This window comes from Gobio gobio (assembly GCF_949357685.1).
Source record: "Gobio gobio genome assembly, chromosome: 2".
Lineage (NCBI taxonomy): Eukaryota > Metazoa > Chordata > Actinopteri > Cypriniformes > Gobionidae > Gobio > Gobio gobio.
In genome coordinates this window covers 41968453-41981589 of record NC_137098.1, presented here as the reverse complement: position 1 = coordinate 41981589, position 13137 = coordinate 41968453, and the positions used below count along the sequence as shown (strand labels likewise).

At 38.6% G+C, this 13137-nt stretch overlaps 2 protein-coding genes across 3 annotated transcripts in view; both read right to left on the bottom strand.

The window, feature by feature from the left end:
* The window catches only part of adcy7 (adenylate cyclase 7), a 55979-nt gene extending 55555 nt beyond the window's left edge, over window positions 1-424 (bottom strand). The window contains exon 1 of the mRNA XM_079810930.1: window positions 245-424. The gene's annotated coding sequence lies outside the window, so the exon portion shown is untranslated. The remainder of the gene's footprint in view (window positions 1-244) is intronic.
* Window positions 425-3997: 3573 nt separating this feature from the next.
* Window positions 3998-13137, bottom strand: part of tent4b (terminal nucleotidyltransferase 4B) — a 48779-nt gene continuing 39639 nt past the window's right edge. The window contains exons 4-12 of one of the 2 annotated variants that reach the window (XM_079804811.1): window positions 12773-12893; window positions 12571-12678; window positions 12077-12205; window positions 10753-10966; window positions 10490-10616; window positions 8511-8620; window positions 8246-8430; window positions 7828-7971; window positions 3998-5024 (exon numbers count right to left, since the gene is read on the bottom strand). In XM_079804811.1, the coding sequence (XP_079660937.1) occupies window positions 4884-5024; window positions 7828-7971; window positions 8246-8430; window positions 8511-8620; window positions 10490-10616; window positions 10753-10966; window positions 12077-12205; window positions 12571-12678; window positions 12773-12893 (1279 nt within the window). In that variant the 3' untranslated portion in view covers window positions 3998-4883. The remainder of the gene's footprint in view (window positions 5025-7827; window positions 7972-8245; window positions 8431-8510; window positions 8621-10489; window positions 10617-10752; window positions 10967-12076; window positions 12206-12570; window positions 12679-12772; window positions 12894-13137) is intronic. The other variant, XM_079804812.1, reaches the window with a different exon arrangement.

Below are 13137 nucleotides of genomic sequence, written 5' to 3'. Positions count from 1 at the left end.
TTACGCCTGCCTGATGATGCCCTACAGACAAGAAAAGAGACCTGTGAAGATGATCACAGGCAGCAGAAGAAGCACTCCGTTTAACCGAAAACGTAAATGAACCACCTAATAATACAACTTAAAACGAAAAATCAAAGAACGTCTTTGTTCACTTAGTTTCCCTCGTCAGTCCAGGTAACGTTAACTGAACTCTACAGGTAACGTTAACGTTATCAAATGCGCTAAAGTATGAAACTTCACTCACCTGGCCGCTATCGTCGAGTGCCAAACTCTGTCTTTTATTGCCGAGACCCTCAGCGATTATATCAATTTGATTTTGTCCTCCGGTTCCGTGTTTGACAGTGTACAATCTCGTCTAACTGTCTCTCTCGCAGAGGCTCGATCACAAAACTGTGCACGCGCTACCGAAACTACCGCTCGGATCAAGTCTGAATTGCGCGCGCCTCCTCGCGTGCAGCAAAAACACGACCGTTTCTGGTGTCTGAACTGTGTGAGAGAGTTGGTGATTGAATGCCGAAACAAATCTAATCTTTAAAGAAAAAAGGAATACAAAAGATTTTGTTTCTCTTCTGTCCATGTCCCTACAATGAATTTGTCAATTTTTGTATGTTTAATGAATGTAACTGTGATCACACTGTCTTGTAGACTGTTTTATATTTTGCGTAAATTGTAGGCTAGTCTATATACATTTCAAATTGCATTTTTATAGTAGAATACAGATCTTCCTTTTGATTTGATTCAAAATTGAGCTTTATTTCCCTTTTATTCTCACAAAAATATACAAAACAGATGTCTTAATAGTAGCTTATAAGAGCTAATATTAGGAGTGACAGCCTCAAAACAATGACTCAAAGCTATATTTCTTTTCAAAATAAAGACAAATCATGAAATAATATTTATATAAAAAATAATAGCTAATGCATATACAATATTTCTTCATTTTTGGGATTACCAGATTTAACATAGACGTGACTATTCAGAAGTTAATAAACAATGCAAAAGCTGCAGTTCTGTGCTTCGTACATTTCAGTGAACCAGCTGGAATACCCTACAATTCACAGACAGGCACTACAAGTAGGAAATATACAAAAAATTAAACAGTATCTCTGCCTTTTTTCATTATTATTAGTATTTGGTGAATGCTTTTGGAAAGTGTAATATGACTGCTCAAGCATCATCCACTGCCATATTATCTTCATATGTACACATAAATCACAGATCACACAAAAGGCAAAATATTACTACATTGGCATGTCAAAGACAGTAAAGATTTGGATGAAGTAAATGTCCACGTCTGTCTAGGGAAAATATTCCCACCTTGACAAATGTAGGTGTTTATCTGAATTCTTCTGCAATGGGTAATGTCTCTCCACCACTCAAGAAGAACACGTATAGTTGGGATTTGAACTGATTTAAGATTATCCGTGCTTTCAGTGTCATGTTAAACCTGATGCACTTTGTGACACATCAGATGTGCAGTAGTACATCAAAAGGAGTTGCTTAAACTCAGCCCCATACGCTTTTCAAAATATATTTTCTATTTGAAAAAGAGTTTGTGTCAAGTAAATGTGCTCGCCTAAAGCAAATTTTAAATCTCCTCAACCAAAACAGAAGCAAAAATCTGTGAATATACATTACCAGTCAAAAGTTTAGAAACATTATGGTTTTTTAATGTATTTGAAAGAAGTCTCTTAATCTCACCATGGTGGCATTTATTTGATCACATTTTCAGCAACCATTACTCCAGTCTTCAGTGTCACATGATCCTTCAGAAATCATTCTAATATGATGATTTGGAGCTAAATAAACATTAATGTTAAACACAGTTGTGCTGCTTAATACTTTTGTGTAAAATGTGTTATTAAAATGTTATTCTTTAAATAAAAAGTTCAAAAGAACAGCATTTATTTTAAATAGAACTTCTATTTAATCATTATGTATTTCATAATGTCTTCACTGTTGATCAATTCAACATGCCTTTCTAAATAAAATATTTACATTCCGTTTTCCTTATTTTGGAAAAAACTTAGCCCAAACCTTTGAATGGCAGTGTATCATGAAAACAATATTAGAATCATTTCTGTAAGATCATGTGACAATGAAGATTGTCTAATAGTTGCTAAAAAAATCAGCTTTGCCATCAGAGGAATAAATTAAAATATATTACAACAAAGTTAATTTAAATTGTAATAATATTTCACATATGACTGTTTTACTGTTTTTGATCAAATAAATGCAGCCTTGGTGAGATTAAGAGACTACATCCAAAAACATTAAAACACCTTATTGTTTCCAAACTTTTGACCAGTAGTGTCTATCATATCATAACTGGATCTTAGAGACTGCACATAAATGTCAGATTTGAATTAAATTGCGTTTTGCTGCACCCTATAGTTCTATAGTGCCTATAGAACAACATTCATTAGCTGGATTTAGATAAATTGCCTATTCCAAGCCATAGAGCAATATCAAAAGTTTTCCAAACAATATTTACTACACTTAACATGAGGACAGTAACACAATTTATACGAATAACCTTTCAAAAACAAACAAACAAAAAGTGTTCAGCAGAAATGTCATGAAATATTAAATGTACCACCTTGATGTTTGATCGTTGTGCTGTAATTTTTATTGCATGGATGTTCATTGATACATGTGTAGTAAACCTGTCTGGAGCACTGGCTGTGGCACTAATGATCCTCTAATTGCTCTGTCTCTGCATCTCTCTCACTCTATTTCAGTGGCATCCATCAAGTTAAGACATACTGCTGGCTTTGATACTTCATAATAGCATCACATACACTCAATACAGGTGGAGTAACTAATATTACCTTATCAAAAGCCATCATCTCTTAAACTTACACCAGGGATCTGTGAGCATATCAAAACTATTAGGAAAAAAAAAGAAAAGGGAAATTACAATGGATGAAATAACCTTAGGTTACACCACCACCTACTGTTTATCTGAAGAACTGCAATAATATTACTTTCGCGAGAACAGGCATACTTATGCAATACATCAAAATCCAGTGGAATGGAGAAAAAAAATAAAAAATAAACAAAATAAAATAAAAATCACAAAATAAATTACCTTATCTCCCTTTAAGTAGACCAGCCACAAATAAAAAAATTTAAACCACCTTTCTATACCTCTGTTAAAATGTATTTTCAGAAATAAACTTGGTCACTCAATTGTTATTGGAAAAAGGGTACTTGACATTCAGAAAATATATATATATATATAGCACACTACATGACAAGCAACAATCATGTTTTGCCACTCAGCCCTAAGACAGACACAAAACATATCTGGCCTCTACGGTCAGCATATAGAAATCCACTGTCATTGATAAAAATAAATACATTAACAAAACAACTTATTTTGTGATAGGCAGATCATTCAGAGAAGCAGATTGAAAACCACAGCTGTAGTGTTCATCAAATTTCCAGATCAACACAAATTTACCTCGCTCGCTCACTCACTCTCTCTCACTCACACACTCTCTCTCTCTCTCACACACTCTCTCTCACACACTCTCTCTCTCTCTCACACACACACTCTCTTTACACTCTCTCTCTCACACTCTCTCACACTCTCTCTCTCACTCTCTCTCTCTCTCTCACAACACACTCTCTTTACACTCTCTTTACACTCTCTCTCTCACACTCTCTCTCTCACACTCTCTCTCTCTCACACTCTCTCTCTCACACTCTCTCTCTCACACTCTCTCTCTCACACTCTCTCTCTCACAACACACTCTCTCACAACACACTCTCTCACAACACACTCTCTCTCTCATACTCTCTCTCACACTCTCTCTCTCACACTCTCTCTCTCACACTCTCTCTCTCACACTCTCTCTCTCACACTCTCTCTCTCACACTCTCTCTCTCACACTCTCTCTCTCACACTCTCTCTCTCACACTCTCTCTCTCACACTCTCTCTCTCACACTCTCTCTCTCACACTCTCTCTCTCACTCTCTCTCTCTCACTCTCTCTCACACTCTCTCTCTCTCACACTCTCTCTCACTCACACTCTCTCTCACTCACACTCTCATTCTCCCTCTCTCTCCCTCACACTTACTCTCTCACCGTCTCACTCACACTCCCTCTCACTCACTCACACTCGCAGAGGCTGATGATAAGTGTTGGCAATTGAACCCAAACCCATACATAGCTGTGAGGAGCTGTTTTTCTATTAATGTGTGTACATCTATAGCATGGCAAAATTTGAACAATACTATAAAAGTATTATGAAAGCATTTTCATGTTTGATAATATTTTGGGGGGTATTTTTAGGGTTTTTTTTCCTTTTTTTTTCTTTTTTGTACAAATATTTGTATAATCTGAGTACATGACAAAAAAGAACCACTCATCAAAAAGAAATAACATGCATCATTTCTCTTGTACTAATTATATTTTCATGTTTTGTTTTTTTTGGACATTTAAAAATCGTTGCACTTTCAATATAACCTTTTTATGTAATTTGAGTCTTTTGTTGTTTTTTTTTATTTCAGTTTTCCTCAGTGAGGCAAAAGTCCAGGGCTTCAGGTATTGCTCAAGTTGAATTCTCTCTCCTACATTCTCTGGTCCTCCACATCTCCAGTAGAGCAGTGCAGCTCCCTATGGGCAGTGAGCAGAAGCTGTGCAGAAGCCAGTGGAGTTCAGGCCTAAACTCTCCCACATGATTTCAATCCCATGGCCTATGCCCCACTTGAATTATTCTTTTTTTTGTTTGTTTGTTTAGTTATTTTCCTTTTCCAGGTACAAAGTCACACGCATCCCTTGAACAGTGGGACCGGAGAGAAAAATGATACCACCAGCACCCTTCAGTGGTCAGAGAAAGTAAGAGCAGGTGTGAGTCTGCAGTAACAGCTCCCCCTATCTACACAGGTCCTCGTGCGCTACCTCACGCTGAGGTTTCCTCTTCTTTGTGAGGAGTTTTTGAGACTTGCTGTTTTGCTGCATCTTGTTGGGGTTGCTGTGTGGCCCTTGAGCACTTTTGTTAGCAAGCTGTCGGCTCTGAATAAAACAGGAAAGAAAGAAATATGACATTCAAGTAAAGAAACAGTAACACTTTAAATATGAATCAGTTAATGCATTAGGTATCATGAAATAAAAATGAAATTTTTTAAAGCATTTATTAATCTAGGTTCATTTATTTATATATTGTTTATTTGATGTCAAGGTTTGTTCATATAATATATTAGTTAATTTACATATTCATGCCAGGTTTATTAGAAAGCTGGATTAGGAAACAAACTAAAACAGCAGGAAGAAGAAAAAGAACAATGAGAACAAGAAGGAGAAAAAGCTAACAAATTGAATATTAATTCATCATGTTACCAATGAAACCGAGATGTGTCAATTATAATATATATATATATACATATACATATATATATATATACACACACACTAGGGCTGTCAAAAGATTAATCGCGATTAATCACATCCAAAATAAAAGTTTGTATATATATAATATATATATACACACACACCAATCAGGCATAACATTATATTACATCCTAATATTGCGTTTGTCCCCCTTTTGCTGCCAAAACAGCCCTGACCCGTCGAGGCATGGACTCCACTAGGTGTGCTGTGGCACAAAGATGTCAGCAGCAGATCCTTTAAGTGCTGTAAGTTGCCAGGTGGGGCCTCCATGGATAGGACTTGTTTGTTCAGCACATCCCACAGATGCTCGATTGGACTGAGATCTGGAGTATTTGGAGGCTAAGTCAACACCTCAAACTTGTGCTCCTCAAACCATTCCTGGACCATTTTTGCTTTGTGGCAGGGCATTATCCTGCTGAAAGAGACCACTGGCACCAGGGAATACAATTTCCATGAAAGGGTGTACATGGTCTGCAACAATGCTTAGGTAGGTGGTACGTGTCAAAGTAACATCCACATGGATGGCAGGATCCACGGTTTCCCAGCAGAACAATGCCCAAACCATCATACTGCCTCCTCTGGCTTGCCTTCTTCCCATAGTGCATCCTGGTGCTATGTGTTCCTCAAGTAAGCCATACACACGCAGGCGTCCATCCACGTGATGTAAAAGAAAATGTGATTCATCAGACCAAGCCACCTTCTTCCATTGCCTCGTGGTCCAGATCTAATGCTCACATGGCCACTGTTGGTGCTTTCGGCGGTGGACAGGGGTCAGCAATGGCACCCTGACTGGTCTGCGGCTTTGCATTTTTCCTGCTTCTACTTTGAGGTCAAAATGTACACTTGCTGCCTAATATTTCCCACCCACTAACAGGTGCCGTGATGAAGAGATAATCAGTGTTATTCACTTCAACTAAAGGCTGATTTATACTTCTGCGTCTGACCTACGCCAGATCCTCTACGCCGCAAGTTACGCGTCGGTTTTCATTAATACTTCTGCGTTGTAGTCCGCGTCAATGTGCTATTAGAAGCAGCTAGTTGTGTATAGTCCAAGGGGGTAATCCAGCCCCCGGAAACCGTACCTTCCATAGGCGCGGCCATTGCTAACCAAGCCATCACCTGCTGTTAGCATCCCATTGACTCCCATTTATTTTAGCCTCACTTTGACAGTGAATATCTTTACATCTGATGCTTTTAAAGACTCCATTCGTCCATTGTTTATTTCTAAACAAACACGACAATGTATAAAAGGCTCCATTACCTTGTATCTTACACTATCGCCCCGTTGAAGCTGTTTTTGTAAAATACAGGCTAACGATTGCGTCATAACCACGCTGTTGAGCAAATTACCGTATAGACCCGAGGAGACGCTCGTAGGCAATCTTTTACTGTCTATGAGGCAATCGGGGGGATGTGGAGGCATAAACGCAGATAGAGATGTTGCCGATACTGCTTCATTCATCAAAAGTTGCTCCTGCTCACCCTCTCGGCCTCTGCAAGATTCGGTGATTCAGATTTCACTTTGCACAACTACTAGAAGACTTGCCACTGTCGGACAGGTTGCTCACGTCACATCTACGTCGTCAAGCTCAGTCTGAGGCTGCGCAGTATGCTCAGCCATCAGGAAGTGAGTGCTTCTTTCCGACTTCAATTAGCTCCGTTGAAGTCCATGCGGTTGCTCTGTCCATTTCTTTTACTGTCTATGGTATAGTCGGAGTAGCAGCAGCTGTGATAGCGGCAAATAGATAGCGGCTTTTCTTGCAGCTTGAGTTGTTGTATCTAATACAAAATAAGCATCTCTAGTTGAATAGTAGAGGTAAAAAAGAGGCGATCTGATGCTGGAATGCGTTTTTGAAATCATGCAGAGTGCTCGTGGCCGCCGTTTTCAGTATCGGTGGCTCGTGCACAGACAAACGCTTCAATCGATTGCTGTTGCGGAGACTATTCGTTCCGTTGAAATCACAAAACGAAATGCACCCAAATGTGTCTTTGTTCTTGATATACAATCACTGATTAACATCTTTGATTTTAATGAGAAAATAAATAAACTATACACAGCGGATCTATGAATTTATTTACTAAAATAAAGAATCTCTGGACTACAAAATATTGTGTTATATAGCAGATGTAGGGATGAAACTATCATCCCATTTCTGGACACATTCCTATCGCAGATTGTTTTATTTATTGACCTGAGGGAAGGGTTCTGGCAGACCAATCAAAGCGCTTGCGGTTCGTGTAGAATTGACGCGTTGTTACATTTTTGGAAAGGTGCACGTCAGGGTACGTCGTAAGCTACGCGTGCAACACAGATCCGATGCAGAAGTATAAATCAGCCTTAATGCACAGGATGCATAACGTTATGCCAGAGATAGAGATAGAGATATATATATATATATAGTCATAGTAATTTCTAACAGGTTCTTACCTTATTGCCCTTATTAGTGGGGGTGGACATTGTTGCTGAATGATTTTGAGATCTGTGATTGGACAGATTCCTTTCTTTATTCTCACTGTAAGACCCCCGCACACCCGAAGCTTTTGCTGTCTTATAGGGAGTTCCATCAGAGTCCTGCAGAAAACCAATAATAAAAAAATAATCATGTTTTTCTTTTTTTCCTTTGTATTTCACCAATACAAAGTAAAATCATTTATTTTGGTTGTTTTATGCCAAAACAGGGTATTATCTGTTTAAAAATAGATTGATATAATTAATATTACCCTATTTAGAAGTAAACATGGAATAGATAAACATATTAATTTACATACAGAAGAAAATCTATATTAACATTTGTAGGCGTGTCAAAAATGTTGAAAGTGGATTTGTATGGGTATGAAGTACTTACCGCATCACTTGAGCTAGAGGCCGTTGAGGACGGCGATGACGATGATGATGATGAAGGAGAAGGAGAGGAGGAGTTGGATGACACTTTGCTCCGGGGGACAGGAGGAAGCCCCACACCATCCTCTGAAAGGTTATTATTACACTCATCAAGTTCCTCAGGCTCAACTAGCAGTGTGACATCATTTGCTACAGAGAAACAAAAAATTCATATTCAGCTTTCTAGACTGAGAGATAGATCAAAATAAGCTCAGAAATAAATGTCTTACCATTACAGTTGAGGACCGGCTCATTGTTGCTCTTCTGACCCCACTGCACACTGATCCAGTCACGGTACTCTGCTACTTCCTGTGTGACACGGATTATTCTACCTAGAATACTGTGGGGAAAAGATAAGACCAATCGTGAATCCTTTCCTGAGTAGATCCTGATTTTATCACACCCGTCACAGAATATTTTTTCCACATCTGTGACTGTTAATATTTGTTTTTACAATAGTGTCTGTCAGTGTGTCTTTTTCACCACATTTCATTGTATGGCATGAGCTGGGCACCTATGCTCAGAAATGTATTACAAGCATCAAGCTTTCTGCGGGAATCATTGGGTCTCATTCACTAATCATACTTGCAAATTTGTGCATGAAACGTGTACACACACACACACACACACACACACACACACACACACACACACACACACACACACACACACACACACACACACACACACACACACACACACACACACACACACACACACACACACACACACACACACACACACACACACACACACACACACACACACACACACACACACACACACACACACACACACACACACACACACACACACACACACACACACACACACACACACACACACACACACACACACACACACACACACACACACACACACACACACACACACACACACACACACACACACTACTCTGATTATTTTGCACTGAAATGAGTCTGACACACGAGTCTGTCAGCTCTGACAGCGTCGCATCGGATGCACCTGCGCAATATCATAGTGCTATATTTTCGGAAGTCATAGTCTATGTGTTGTCAACTAGATATCATCACAAGAACTTTTGAGGAATATGCAACATAATTTAGACAATTGTTTTTGTCATATGTATTATAATAACTGACAGACACTCATTTCAGCCGCTCTGTGCAGCTCGAACATATGAGCTCAGCTGAGCTCAGCTTCGCGGCTGAGACACGAATAGACTATTAACTTAAAGCTTTTACTCTTAAACACAAAAGGCACGTCCTCTTTAATAAAAAATGAATATTTATTAAACAAGCCAGATCAAGAGCAGAAAAAACGCTCTCACAATTAAATAAATAATATACAAGAAAACTAGCCTTCTTCAATCTGTCTCTCTCGCCAGCGGGTTGGGCTAATCCAAAATAAGTGAAACAATGGGGGTGTTCTGAAGACAGACTGTTACCTGTGAAACAGGGGTGCTCTGAAAACACCCCCATTAGCAATTAGTGCTTTCCACCTGATGAAATGAACGCGGCGCGGCAAAACTGATGAAATGAACGCGGCAAAACTGACAGTACAGATCCACTAACACACAGGACCAGTGAGAGACTTCTCTTCCCCAGTGGGTTGGGCTAATCCAAAAGAAGTGAAAACAATGGGGGTGTTCTGAAGACAGACTGTTACCTGTGAAACAGGGGTGCTCTCAAAACACCCCCATTAGCAATTAGTGCTTTCCACCTGACGAAATGAACGCGGCGCAGCAAAACTGACGAAATGAACGCGGCAAAAAATCGACCAATCAGAATTTTGGTCGAGCCAGAACGTATCGACCAATAATCGACTAATCGACTGGGAGATTACAGCCCTAATAAATACATGCATACACAAATATGCATAAGTACATGTTGCCAACGATAGGTCTGTAATCTGGATTAGAACAAGGTTAAGAAAAAAATAATGTACTTAATGTTGTAAACTAGGCTCAAATGTTTGATAAATTCTTCAGCATATAAATATTCCATGCAATTAATAGGGAATGAGAGTCATTATGTTTAAGGGGTTCTAATTTCCCCAGGCATCATCAAGAGAGCTTGAATACTGTGGTGCTAGTGTAGTGTCTATACTACATATTACATCATGGCTCAAATTCCCAACTTAATATCAAATATATTTGATGTATATAACCCAGCCCTAACAACTAAGAAAACTCTGCACACATCTCTTACAGTTCTCTTTATCTCACCTCTCCGACTTGTTGTTGGGGTAGTACTTGGCAATTGGGGATACAGCGTGACTTAAGACAACATAAGCGTAATCAAAAGCCTCTTTCACCTGCATTGCCCCATATGAACTTCGTCCGACATCATTTCCTGTGACACAGAAACAAATGCTAAGAATCAGAACATCTTCCATACAATCCGTGATGCCATTTTAATACCAGTTGAACTGTTAAAAATGCTAAGCAGTTCAACTTTTCAGTATGAGCTTAAGTGTTTGTATGTGTACCTGGCTGCAATGGATCTTCAATGTAAAGCTTAAAGGGCCTGTATACATCCAGCATGTCTTTCTGCACTTCATCTTTGGCCACGTATGAGCCACCGTCTTTGATCCTGATCCCCGTCTTCAGGTAGTTAAAATGCCGTCCGTACAGCTCAAAAAACTCAATCAGCAGTACACCCAGGTTTGCGTTTGAACTACACACGTCCTCTCTACAGTGCAGCTGGGAAATAAAACAGCAATTAGAATTGTAATGATATTGCTATATATTAGCAAAAAGCCTATTAAAAAAATCATTAAATGGGTGGTTTTCACTTCGAACGTAAATCTGCAGAGGCATACCTCTGATAACAAAAGCAAGTTTTAGCAAGCTAATATTTGCAAAGAGGAGCATTACATCCTTTTTGCAGTTTTGAGATATGTGCATTTAAAGTTGTATTATAATGTACACTGCTTTTCAAACGTTTGGGTCAATAAGATTGAAGTCTCTAATGCTCATCAAGGCAAAAGTATCAAAAACATAATAAAACAGTATTTTATTTGGTTTATTCAATGTGATGATACCCGCTGCTAGCCGGCTGCTTTAATATGCTCCTGTGAGTGTTTGTGTAAGTGCGTCAAAGCTTTTTATTTACGTGTTTTCCAGTGTTGAGCAATGTAGCCAATCACAGACAAATCTGTTGAGCGTGTGAACGCAATGACCAATCAGATGTGTTTAAGTTAGTCAGAATCCGTTCACCGCTCAAAAAGGTAGAGTTTTTGTTCAGCAAGAGTTCTGCACTCTGGCGAATCATTTCATCATAACCAAAAAAGCATAAGCATGATGTAAATAATTCATTGCACAGCGTAGGCAGCTTCATTGATTATAACAGCAACGATCGATGTCTGTATATAATATAATTTTTTGCTGCTAACTACACATTGCAATGCAATGTGAGAATATTTGATTGAGAATATTTAAATGCGTGACAATCCGATTGACAGTGATAACCATAGAAATGGACGGAGCAAAACAATCCGATACAGTCAAGTGATTTGTGCATCAAGTTGAGTATAAATGCAAAATATATACAAATGCAATACTATAGACCTTTTTCTATGTAGTGTTATTCTTTGTTCATTTTATTACTAACTTTCCAAATCAGTCAGTGACAGAGAAATTTGCTGATTTTTAAATATAAAATGGATCCAAGCACTGTTTTTTTTTTTTTTGATGAATAAATTAATATTACAGACTGTTTCTTTGCATTATTTTGGATTTATTATCAGTACTTGCTTATTTTAGGTTATTAGTGAGAGTGTACATTTAAATGAATATGTAGAAGAATGTTACCTGTAAGAAGCTGACAGCCATGAGAAACAGACCGTATGATCCGATTCCTCCCGTGAAAACCTCATTCAGCTCTCTTTGCAGTAAAAACTGTTTCAAAACCAGCACCAGGTACGGTAACACAGGATATTGCTGAAACACAAATACACACAAGTCAGAACATATAGAGCCAATACACTGGTCAAATTTGGGCCAGCTCCTCAAATTGTTTCAGCAGGTTTAAAAATGATCATGTGGTAAGGAGGTGCTCATAAGTTCCTCTGATCGGCTTGTAATTCTTCTCACACGATGTGAGACGCGACCATACAAGCATCAATGAATGATACACAATTTCTCCCAAAGGAGAATTTTTTTAAATTATAATTAATGATATTAAACGCCTTGTATGTCCCACATTAAGGAGATATGGTGACGATCCAGTGTAGTTGGTTGAAATTAGTTTCCAAAACCTTAACTGCTTCATTTGAGTGGGAAGAAGTTAGAGAACCTCAACTCACCTGTTTGAATTCCTTAATGAGGTTTGCAGCTTTTACACCACTCTGTACATTAAAGCTGATGTCCACTTTTACCTCTGTGTGTTTGTCAGTCAGTTTAATGATGGGAACCTACAGATACACAGAGCATTAAAGAAAAGCAGGGATGTCTGACAGATGCCAAAAACGCCCAACACATGTGTATGACACACAGCAGTGCTTGTACCGTTGCTTTATCCAAGACTTTGATAGAGTTTTCATCTGCCACTTGTCTCTTGCGTAGCTCCTCTTCTAGAGTCCAGAGAGGTAAAGTCTCCCAGTGACCAAAAACCACCAAGTCTATATCACTGGTTTAAAGAGAGAGGAGCCAGAGGAGAGAAAGTTTTAAATATGCAAACAGAAATCGTTCTCCTCTTAAGAAATAAATACTCCTCTAAATGTTTCCAAAGACTAAATGAGTATTTGTATTGATGTTTTAGAACAAACTTATCTAAGGGCACCCAAGTATGTTTAGAATTTACTGACATCACAACTGAGTACTAAAATCAACTGCTTCAGCAACAGCGCATGCGTGTTGGCACAGACAGGTTT